The 12,092-nt window shown below is 61.1% G+C and overlaps 1 protein-coding gene across 1 annotated transcript in view; it reads right to left on the bottom strand.

The window, feature by feature from the left end:
- Positions 1-12,092, bottom strand: part of RASGRF1 (Ras protein specific guanine nucleotide releasing factor 1) — a 78,780-nt gene that overhangs the window by 65,586 nt on the left and 1,102 nt on the right. The window contains 5 exon segments of the mRNA XM_015558976.1: positions 623-763; positions 5,761-5,880; positions 7,492-7,592; positions 7,678-7,796; positions 8,020-8,101. Coding sequence (XP_015414462.1) covers positions 623-763; positions 5,761-5,880; positions 7,492-7,592; positions 7,678-7,796; positions 8,020-8,101 — 563 coding nt within the window.

Consider the following 12,092-nt stretch of genomic DNA (forward strand, 5'->3'; position numbering starts at 1 on the left):
GCCCCCTCCCCCCCACCCCCCCCAGGGCCTTTGCACAGACAGATCTTCTGTCTGAAGCATCCTCTGCCCCTCCCCCGCCCCCCACTTCCCTGGACCGGCTCCGTCTTCTTTCCTAGCTTAGCTCTGGGTCCCCGGAACTTTCCCTGCGCCCCCCTCGACCCGACTTGGTGGGGTGTCCCAGAAACACCCTCGGCTTCCACTACCACAGCATCGGCCGGACTGATATATTTTTTTAATAACTTTTCTTTTTTTCCTTATCCTCACCCGAGGATATTTTTTCCATTCATTTTATAAAGAGTGGAAGAGAGAGGGAAAGACAGAGAAACATCAAAACACACCGATGGGTTGCCTCCTGCACGCACCCTGACCCGGTCCGGGCCAGGGAGGAGCCTGCAACCGAGGTCCGTGCCCTTGACCGGAATCAAACCCGGGACCCTTCCGTCCCCAGGCTGACACTCTACCCACTGAGCCACCCAGGCCAGGGCGAACCTCACGTACCTTCTGATGCCCAAACTTTGTCTCTGTCAAGCTCCCATCCCCCCTCCTCTCCTCCGCTGCCTTCCTCCCTCGTCCTAAGGCGGGGGTTTGCCCGATCGGGCCCTTGGGTTCAGGGTTCTGCCACTCGTGCCCGGACCCCGTGGCTGGGGGAGACCCACCTGGCGTGAGCGATGGCCGCCACCCACTCGTCACAGTCCTTGGCATCCTCAGTCCGCAGCTCCAAGGCCTTCTGGTTCTCATGGCTGAAGTTCACGGTGAAATAATGCTGCACCGAGGAGAGAGCTCCGGTTACCAGGGCGTCCGCCCAGCTAGCTCTTGGCAGAGTGCTCTCTGCCACCCCAGCCGGGCACGGGTTCCTTATCCGCGGCTGGGGGGATGCGGGCCCGGGGAGCATGCTCACTCTCTCGATGAGCTTCGACCTATGAACCAGGAGGCCAGGGTTCGATTCCTGGTCAGGGCACATGCCCAGGTTGCGGGCTCGACCCCCAGTGTGGGGCATGCAGGAGGCAGCCGGTCCATGATTCTCTCTCATCATTGGTCTCTCTCTCTCTCCCCCTGAAACCTACACTCTGACCAGTGTCTGGGGTCCGGCTGATCAGGACTGAGCGAGATGGGCTAGACACGCCCCAGAGCCTTCCTCGGTCCCTCCCCGCCCCGATCATGCACCAGTGGTATCCCTCGGCCTGGCCTGCGCCCCCTCGCAATCCGGTACCCCTCGGGGGATGTTAGAGCGCTGGTTTCTGCCCGATCCCACAGGCCAGGCCGATGGGGGATGTTAGAGCGCTGGTTTCCGCCCGATCCCACAGGCCAGGCCGAAGGACCCCACTGGTGCATGAATTCGTGCACCAGGCCTCTAGTTAATTTATTAAAAAAAAAAAAAAAAAATGGGGCTGAGGGGCCAGCCTTTTAGCCGAGAGGGAACTGGGAGACGGGGTGGCTGGCCACTTGCTGGGGGAAGCCTGTAGGGGCCCCTGGAGAAACCAGAGGAGACAGGCAGGCGGTGGGGGGCAGGGCGGGACCCTCAAGGCTGCCCATCCATCGGGAAGAGGTCATGGCGGGGCCTTGGGTCAGAGAGGGCGCTGTCCTGGTCCCTGTCTCTGGGTGCCCCCTGGGTGTCCAGGCGCCAGGGAGCAGCAGGCCAAGGTGGGGCGTGTAGAGTCCTTTTAGCTCCTGCTGACATTACTGCATTTCTGTTCATTGTCAGTCTGGGTGGCAGCCAGGGTGAGTGTGCGTACGTGTGTGCATGTGTGTGTGCGCGTGAGCCTGTGGGTTGCTGCAGCCACTCTCTCTCACTTGTTTCCTGGGAAACATTCTTGGGGCTATAGCATGAAACGTCATCTGCTGGGTTGGGGGGCTCTGATGGGCGCCCCTCCCCCTCGAGACGGAAGCAGGGAGAACACGGGGCTGCAGGGGGGGTCCCCAAGTGCTCCCCCCTCTCTCACGCTCTCACGCTCGTCTCCCAGGGCCTGTGTATTCCCACCTTCCCCAGCTGGAACAGGTATGATTGTCTGAGGCTCAGAGAGGCTGATCCACCTGCTTAAGGCCACACAGCGAGAAGGCAGACAGAGGAGCCCGGATGACAAACCTTCACCGGGCACCCACCGCCCGGTCGGGCCCTGGACGCGACCCTGGGGTGTGAAGGGGAAGGAGGCTGTGGGCAGGTGAGACTTGGGGTCCACACTCGGAAACGAGGCCCGGCTCCGGGGAGCAGAGGGGGGGCGCCGGGGAACTGGAGTGGAGGAGGAGGGGCGGGCGCTGTTGCTTAAGCTGCTCTGAATGGGCTCCTGTTCCCTCAAATGTGTGATTCCTGACCAGGAAACACTGCCCGCCGGGCACCGAGCCCAGCCGAGCCGGTGGCCAGGGCGCTGGGCGCCCTCACCTGCTGAGCAGGTGGCTGACAGCAGCCCTTCACCACCACACGCAGGGGGCACGGCTTGGCCCCGCAGGTGTGGGCGGTGACAGTGGCCAGCAGCAGGTGGGGCGCCCGGGCTCCATGAGCCACGCCCGCGACGCTCAGTCATGCAGTAAAGGCACTGACAAGTCCTGCGCGAGGGAACCTGTTCCCAAACTCGGTTCCCCATGGAACCCCACCACTTGCATCTGTTGGAAGAACACTCCCGGTGTTCCCAGGCGTCCCATGGGGACCGGGGTTCGAGTTTATTCTTTCGGTCTCTTCACTCCTGCATTTTCTCTTTTTCACAAATCGGGGAGGATACCGCCCACCTCGCAGATCATATCGTGAGACTGGGGGTCGGTGAGGGGGGATGCCCTCACTCGTGGTCCACCCCGCCCCTTGCCAGGCCCCACTCCAGTGCCCAGGTCAGCCAGGGCGGCCTCTCCCCGCTGGGCACCTTGGGGGCTGCGGTCCTGGCTGGCACTGCCTCAGCAGCCCTCTCTACCTGATGCTGCCCCATGTCCCATCCAGGTGTGCAGGTGTGCATGCACATGTGCATGTGTGTGCATGCATGTGCACGTACACATATATGTGTGCACGCACATGCCCTGGCCTGGAGTCCCTCTCTCTCCCCTCCTCCCTCACTAAGGGGCCATCCATGCGGGTCCTCCTTGCATCCTTCTAGACACCCCAGGTCCCCTTTCCACCTCACCCTTAGGGTCCCAGGGGAGCCACTCTGCTCTGCAGCCCCCGTAGGGGGAGCTCACCCTGACCCCAGCCAGGCGCCCCAAGAGCGTCTTCTGACCCCTCACCCCCTTCCACAGCCTGCTCCTCGCTGCGGCCCCTCCCGGCCTGGCTGTACTGCCTGCCCGGTGCCTGGCACACAGTGGGGCCACAGGCACAGCGTGTCCCAAAGGTCTGCTCGCGGGCTGTGCCCGCCTGCCCCCCAACCCCAACCTGATATGACCGCACAGGGGGGCTGGGCCCATTCATGACTCTCTCCCTCCGCTAGGAGCCGAGTGCCTGGCTCCCAGGCTCCCACCCGGCCTGAGCTGCCGGCTGCTCCACCCGCCACCCGCCTGGGGCTGCAATGTGAGGACGGGAAAGCCCGGGCAAAACCCAGCCCAGCCCTGCCCGGCCAACGAACCAGGAGGTCACGGTTCGACTCCTGGTCAGGGCACAGGCCCGGGTTGCGGGCTCGATCCCCAGGTAGAGCCATGCAGGAGGCAGCTGATCGGTGATTCTCTCTCATCTTGAATGTCTTTATCTCATTCCCCCTCTCCCTTCCTCTCTGAAATCAATAAAAACATATACATTTATTTTTTTATTTTAAATCCTCCCCCGAGGATATTTTCCCATTGATTTTGAGAGAGAGAGGAAGGGAGAGGGGGAATGAGATAAAGACATTCAAGATGAGAGAGAATCTTTGGTCCGCAGGCCGATGCACTACCCACTTAGCCACACTGGCCAGGGGAAAGCATGTATGTGTGTGTGTATGTATGTGTGTGTGTGTGTGTGTGTTTATATATATATATTTTTTATTAAAGTCCCAGCCCTCAGGGTCAGCTTGGACGAGGCCTGACCCACAGCCCGGGGGCCTGCGGAGTGGTCCTGGTGTTAATGGGTAGGAACGCCTCCAGACCCCAGATGTCACACCCGGCTGGCCCCACGCCCACCTCTGCCCGCCTGTCACCCCGCTCCCCGCCCGCCGCTCCCCTCTCTCCAGCCGCCTCTCTGGACGTTTGCCGAGCGCCCCCGCCTGGACACATCGGCCCTCCCGCTTCCGTGTGTGTCGAAGCAAGAGATGCCATTCACGCGCGCTTCTAAAATTAATTCCGAACAGCTTTCTTTTATTTCCAGGTCCGGGTGGGATTTCCCCATTTGGAAAACATAAAACTCCACGCGGAAGTACCTTGTGGAAAACAATGATCTCCCTCTTCAGGGGAGAGGCTGGCTCTGCATTCGCTTTGCCGGATGAGTGAGATCGGGTTGTTTTATAAGAAAAATATTATTATTGATTTTAGAGAGGAAGGGAGAGGAAGGGAGAGAGAAACATCCATGATGAGAGAGAATCACGGATCAGCTGCCTCCTGCACGCCCCCCACTGGGGATCAAGTCCGCAACCCGGGCCTGTGTCCTGACTGGGAATCGAACCCTGACTTCCCGGTTCACCGGTCGACGCTCAACCATTGAGCCACATCAGCCGGGCCAGATCGAGTCTTGGTCGTGGGTGAATGGCTGAGGTTAGCAGTCGGCCTGGATGTCCATTCATCCGAAGGACCTGGAACCGGGAAGCCGGGTTCCAGCTCTGACTCTCGGGGCCTGGACACAGGCGACCCTTCGTCCGTTGAGAGATGAGCTCCGTCTACCTGAGCCCCGTGTGCCAAACGAGGGGCCCGTCTCCCTACGGCCCCCAGCACCTGCAGGGTGGCCGAGGTGCCGCCCAGACATGATCATCAACACAAGAGTGCCACCTGCAAAGGTGCTTGTCTGGGTGGCGGCTGGATAGGAAGGCACGGACCCGCACCCGCAGCTCTCGCGGGGTGAGAACTGGGCGCTCCCACCGCTGCCCACGAAGCCCAGGGTGCGGCTGAGTTGTCACTGCAGCAGAACCCAGCCCGCCCTGACTGATACACCAGAGTCCGGATGGGAGGCGATGGCAGCCTGGGCTAGAGCGGTGGAGGGAGAGAGGGACGCATGTGGGTGCGTCTGAGAGAGACGTAGGAGGTCGGACGAACAGGCCGGTGGCTGTGTGGCCACCAGGGAGGAAGCAGGCTCCCCTAGCAACCCCCTTTCTTCTTGCAGGGGCACCTCGCTCAGACTTTTCCAGAAACCCACGGGTTCTTTATGTTAAGACTAGAGGCCCAGTGCACGAAATCCATGCACAGGTAGGGTCCTAGCAGCTGCGGACTGCCAGCCAGGGCCTCCCTTTCCCCAGCTCCCCGCCGCTGCTGGCTGGGAGGGGGCGGGGCCGGCCAGGGGAGGGGCCGTTCGATTCCCGGTGCGGGGCACACCCGGGTTTCGGGCTTGATCCCCAGTGTGGGGCGTGCAGAAGGCAGCCGATCCACGATTCTCTCTCATCATTGATGTGTCTCTCTCTCTCTCCCTCTCCCTTCCTCTCTGAAATCAGTAAAAACATATTTAAAAAACACACAATGTGCCATCCTATCTTTATGTCCAGGGTCAGGGCTCGGTGTTGACGTGCCAGACGCCCAGGTGAGCCGCTGCCTCCCTGAGGAGGATCCGGTCGTAAGGTGGAAGCTGACTGTGTGCCGGTCGAGAAGACCTACTGTGGGTGTTGTGCCAGGACTTGGCACATAGCACCCAGGTTACTCCTCGGGACAGGGCTGCCAGGCGGGCTCTCCTACGGCCTCCACCTCGCCGATGGGGAAACGGAGGCCCAGAGAGCCCTGCAGGAGGCGGCAGAAGCCGGACCCCAAGCCAGACCGTGTGGCCGGAGACCCGTGGTCCGAGGCGGAGTCACGTAGCTGCTCAGGGACGGGCAGGGAGCAGGGGCTGTGCCATGGGGGGGCTGCAGGGCCCGCTCCGCGTGGGGGGCGGGCCGCGGGGGCGGGCAGGGCTCCCAGCTGCTCCCTGCACGACGGCGGCCCTCCCGGAGGAGCCTGGGCGTTGGCAGCGTTCTGGGCTCCTGCCCAGTCCACGGGCACAGCTCCTACATCAACACCGGGGGCTGAGCTCTGTTCTTGGCGCTTGCACGCAGGCCCCGGCTCCAGGCTCCCCCGGAGTGCAGGCATCGGGACCGTGGGCTGGGGACGCCTCGGTGAGTGTTCCCTAACACTCGTGGGACCCCGGCAGACACAGGAGCCACCTGGCAGAAGCCACGGTGACACGTTTTCACGGCGGGTAATTGTGCTTCTCTCCCCCCGCCCCTCTATGTACCTTGGCAGAGAATGATAAACTCAAACCGCCCCCCGCCTCCGCACACACACACACCAGCCCATGTCTTTATGTGGCTGGTGGGTCCAACGCTCGGGTGTTGGCCCTGGCCGGTGTGGCTCAGTGGATAATAGAGTGTGAGCTTGCGGACTGAAGCATCCCGGGTTCGATTCCTGGTCAAGGGCACATGCCTGGGTTGCAGGCTCGATACCCAGTAGGGAGTGTGCAGGAGGCAGCTGACCCATAATTCTCTGTCATCATGGATGTTTCTCTCTCTCTCTCCCCCTTCCTCTCTAGAATCAATACAAATATATTCAAAACAAAACAACAGAAGCTCGGGTTTTGAAGCCAGGCAGCCTGGGTTCCGGTGCAGGCTCTGTAACTGTGAACAGGGGACTTGAACATCTCCGGGCCTCAGTTTTGTCATCTCAAAAATAGGTCAACAGTGATACGCTCCCTCCCCCACCCCCCCAATCCCAGGGCTGTTGGGATGACTAAGGCAGGTGCCGAGTGTCAAACATGTCCTCTGGCTCCGGGCACACAGTAGGGCTAGGCACACAGTAGGTGCTCAATAAATTGTGTTCCCTGGAACCAGGTACGTTTGGTCTGGTTTCTGAAGCGCTCTGCAAATAAGACATACCCATCTAAGCCCGCACTCACGCCCCATCGGGGCTGAAGGATAGTAGCAGTGAGTGTGGGTGCAGGTGACTTTTTAAAAGTTATTTTTAAAAAATTATTATTTTTAACATATATATTTATTGATTTTAGAGAGGGAGGGAGTGGGAGAGGGAGCTAGAAACACCAATGATGAGAGAGAATCATGGATCGGCTGCCTTCTGCACGCCTCCCATTGGGGATCGAGCCCACAACCCGGGCCTGTGCCCTTGACGGGAATCGAACCCGGAATCCTTGAGTCCGCAGGCCGAGGCTCTATCCGCTGAGCCACACTGGCCAGGGCCGGAGGTGGCTTTTTAAAGCTAATAAACAAGAATGTGCGCGTGGACCCCTTGTCCAGGTGCAGGCAGAAGCAGGGTGCCCTGATTGACAGGCATGGCCCGCAGCACGTGCCCTGCACGTGCCTCCGCTGTGAGTCTGTCTGCTCACGTGACCGGAGAGAGGGGCGAGCCTTTCCTGCCCTCACGCAGCCCAACTCTGATCTCGCGAGACCCTGAGACGTCGCGAGACGGGGCTCGTGGCCGCACCTGGTCCGGCTGCGCGCGCCTCACCGCGGCCACCACCTCCAATGCTGTGGGAATAGTGGGCGCCTGTGACCTGGGTCCCACCCGCTCCCTTAGGGCGCATCCTGCCGGACACAGCCCCGAGGGTCTGCTCAGAGCCCTTCACACAGAGCGGCCCTGCGCCCCCTCAGCCCTCGGTCCCTCACAGACCTTGAGTTGCCTCAGTCGAGGCCCGCGTGCCATCTCGTGCGTGGACGGCCCGTATCCGCGTGAGGACCCACCACGGGTGAGTGAGCGCAGGGAGGACGGTACCTGGAGTGTCCCGCGCGCTGAGGGGAGCAGGGAGGAGGCGGCTTGAGGATAGGGCCTGCTGAGCAGGGACCGTTTATTTCTTTATTGTCTGATCGTTACGTCTAGCACTTCCAGTACTATATCGAATAGGAGTGGAGGCAGAACCAGGCGTGTGGGCGTGGCCTAGTCCGAGCTGGGGCGGGGCGCTCCGGCTCTGCTTCCGGTTTTGCTTCATTTCTAAGGGCGGTGGGAGCCCCTGACGCATCCGCAGCCTCTGTGCCCTGGTTTCGGTCTGACTGTACTTTAGGGGGTTCCTCTGGCGGCCCGATGCGCGGAGGGGGATCTGACGGGACACCGGGGCGGCTGAATAGGGGGCTGGGTGGGGGGCAGCTCCCAGCACGTGGTCATCGCTGAGAGGGACCCCGAGGCCCCCCTCCACTCGAGCACTTTGATCATTAGGCTTCCTCGTCGCGGGACCCACGGGGCCCAGCGCAGGTGTGGCCCCGGTGGACCCCCCAATGGTAGTCACACCAGTGTGGGAGTTTAGGCACCGGGCAGAGGAGCAGGGACCTGGTATTTCTTGTCCCCGTTAAGGTAAAATGAACCAAGTTGCGCAATGCAACCTGATTTCAGCTCGAGCAACCTGTGGGGGGTGAGAGGTGGGGGGAGGGGTCCCCCACATGGTTAATCCCGGGGCCTCAGGCCTGCGGGGCTGGCGTTTCCATGGGCCCGGTCTGAGCGGCTGGCTCCTCGTGTGTGCTGTGTCGCTCTTAGCTCAACCTCTGTCCCTACATCGGGGTTGGCCTTTCCCTCCATGGCCTAGAGGCTGGGTGTGCGGGGTCCGAAAGCCAGAAAATGGCCCTGGCCAGTGTGGATCAGTGGATAGAGCGTTGGCCTGCGGACCAAAGGGTCCCGGGTTCGATTCCCGGTCAAGGGCACATGCCCGGGTTGCAGGCTCGAAGTAGGGGGCGTGCAGGAGGCAGCTGACCCATGATACTCTCTCATCATGGATGTTTCCCCCTCTCTCTCCCTCTCCCTTCCTCTCTGAAATCAACAAAAGTATATTAAAGAAATAAGTAAATAAAGCCAGAGCATGCATCTCAGCCACTGCCACCCCTCTGTGAACCAGGCTCGCTCACAGCCTCAGGGCGGTTGTAGATCCAAACCCACCAGGGCCCCTGTCCTGTGTCCTGTGATGAGGGCCTGGGGTGGGCTTCCTCCGGCCTCAGGGAAAGGCACCCACTGGGTGCACACAGCAGGCACTATGGGTCCCCCAGCTTCCAGAACCTCCACCTACACTGCTGCCCACCCTCTGGCTGAGGAACCTGTCTGTGTCCCTCTGTCCAACGTGAATCAGGGAGAGCCCGGGGTCCACATTGTGACCCTCCTGGTTGGGGGTGAGGGGCGTGCTGGGGTCCCCCCCATTAGAAGCTGGGGCTGGAAGCTTTTTACAGGGGGCTGGGAGTGAGGGTGAGAAAGCCAGTTTGGGTAACTCCATGCCAAAGGGGGCAAGGGTCTCCCTGTGGGGAAGCTGACCCCACACTCTAAGTTCAGGGCCCTGTGCCTCCAGTATGTGGCTGTGGGGTCCGGAGGCGAGGGGGTGGGCACTGAGTGAGCAGGGCCCAGGCCAGGGAGGGGCCTTGCAGCCGCCAGTGGGCACTGAAGCCTGGCGGTGCCAGTCTGGCTCCATGAGGCCTGGGGGTTCCCAGACCTGAGCTCCAGGACACGGGGGCTGCACTGCGCACAGGACGTGTAGGAGCAGCCAGAGCATAATGCATCATGTCATGGGGGCGGGGTGCACCCTACCTGTTTCCCTCTTAGAGGGACGTCGCCTATTTAGGGATTGGGGACTCTGAAAATCCAACTTCTTAGGCCTGTGACACAGCACAGGGCCAGGACCGGAGCCCAGCTGGCCCTTAACATGTAAAATGGGGAATTAGCATGAGATACACCAGCAAATTCAGTTTAGTAAACATTGCTGGCGCACCTACTATGTGCTACACCTCCCCCCCTCCACCCATTCTTGCCCACCTACTATGTGCTCATCCCTGACCCCTTCCTGCGCACCTACTATGTGCTCCCACCCCTGACCCCTTCCTGTGCACCTACTATGTGCTCATCCCTGACCCATTCTTGTGCACCTACTACGTGCTCCATCCCTGACCCCTTCCTGCACACCTACTATGTGCTCCATCCCTGACCCATTCCTGTGCACCTACTATGTGCTCCATCCCTGACCCACTTCTGCCACTGGGGGAGCTCCCTGCCAAGGTTTGGTTTCTGTTCCTTCAGAACCTGTCCGTGGCCCTTCTGGGTGGAAGCTTCCTGTTTACACCTGGATGAAACCACATCTTGAACACCACGTCTTCACCAGACACCAGCCAGTCCAGTCAAGCGGTCAGCCTCTTGGAGGCCTCCTGGTGTGGTGGCTCGGCCCCGTGCCTGCAGGTTTGGAGTCAGAAGCTTCCTGGGGGGCCCCAAGGCAAGGCACACACAGCTGGGCATCCGCCAGGGCTTTGGGGGGGCGTGGGGCACCCAGGCCCAGGAGAAACATGGAACCACTAACTACTAGGGTCACCCATTTGCCTCCAAGCTTTAGACAGGAACAAGCTGTACGTCTTGGAGACACACACAGGCTAAAGGAGCAGGGTCTTCCGAGACAGGCGGCTCTGATGGCATCTGCACCTGAGCTGGGGGCGCCAGGCCTTCGCCCACTCTCCCTCCCTGTTCGGTCCCCTGGTGCCGTGTGGGGCCCTCCCTGAACACGCCCAGCCTCTGGCTGGTGGGGTCCGGGGAGAGGGCCCTGAACATGTGTGCGGACCCTCAGCGCGTTCTGCGCTCCTGCTCCTCCCAGAATCCACTGCTGGCCCGAGCCAGGGCCTGAGCCGTGAGCTGAATGGTTTGGAATCAGCGGAGGATCTGTCTCACGTTCAGGAATTCTTAGACGTGGGGTGGGATCTAGGTCTGATTCTGCCACTGATGTACCCTGTGACGTTGGGTAACTCCCTTCCGCTCTCTGTGAAACGGGAAGGAGGGCCTGGCCGGCGTGGCTCAGTGGCTGAGCGTCAACCTGTGAACCAGGAGGTCACGGTTCGATGCCCGGTCAGGGCACATGCCGGGGTTGCAGGCTCGATCCCCAGTAGGGGGTGTGCAGGAGGCAGGCGATCCATGATGCTCATCATTGATGTTTCTATCTCTCTCCCTCTCCCTTTCTCTCTGAAGTTAATTTTAAAAATATCTATGATAATAGAAGTGTAATATGCTAATTAGACCAGAAAGCTGAAGGACCTTACAGACGAAGCCGGGGCTGCGAGGGCCGAGCCCCTTGCATGGATTTCGTGCACCAGGCCTCTGGTCTGTATATAAAGACGTGGGAAGGAGGGCCGTGCGTGCCAGGCCCCTGTCAGCGTTCACATTTTGTCTGAGGCCTTTCTTCCTGTCCAGGTGGATGTCATTCAGACCCAACTAAGATGGACCTAGATCCATCCAAAATGCGTCATGAGCGTGCGTTCATTCGTGTTATTTAATTGTATTCACAAACCCCCCAGAATGCTGGGTGTGGAGACCCCCCTTTTGTGGATTACAAACGGAGGCTCAGAGAGGTCGAGTGTGTTCCCTGAGGTCACACAGCCAGGAAGGTGCGGAGCTGAGCAGCAGTCTCAGGCCGCTTCCGGCTCCCGAGGGGCTGAGCCCCGCAGGTCAGCCTCCTCCGCCCGCTCTCCCTGCCTCCCAGGGACCCTGCTCAGCTGGGGCTCTGAGCAGGGGCTGAGGGCGAGGTGGGCTCCACCGCCGGCCACTGGTGGCACTCAGAGGTGGGGGGCTTTGGCGGGCAAGGGGTGGCCACGTTCTGGAAGGCTCGGCAGGCTGGGGGAGGGGCAGGTCATGGAGAGTCGAGAGCAGCGTCTGGCCCTCCCCCGTGGGCCTCTAGACCCGTGTGCCTTTGCAGCTCGGGCTGCCTGCGCTGCGCTCTGCCCTGGCATCAGGGAGCCCCTAGCGGCCCCAATCCCCGGAAACCCCCTTCAAATATTCCTGTCCATTCCCCAGCCCCCGCCCCCCAGGCTGAGGGCAGGGGAGGGAGGGGCAGCTTCAGGCAGTGCCTTTATTTCGGCCTGCCCAGCCCCCCACCCCCACCGTGTGCCTTTGCAGCTCGGGCTGCCTGCGCTGCGCTCTGCCCTGGCATCAGGGAGCCCCTAGCGGCCCCAATCCCCGGAAACCCCCTTCAAATATTCCTGTCCATTCCCCAGCCCCCGCCCCCCAGGCTGAGGGCAGGGGAGGGAGGGGCAGCTTCAGGCAGTGCCTTTATTTCGGCCTGCCCAGCCCCCCACCCCCACCCC

This window comes from Myotis davidii, unplaced genomic scaffold (assembly GCF_000327345.1).
Source record: "Myotis davidii unplaced genomic scaffold, ASM32734v1 scaffold1914, whole genome shotgun sequence".
NCBI lineage: Eukaryota > Metazoa > Chordata > Mammalia > Chiroptera > Vespertilionidae > Myotis > Myotis davidii.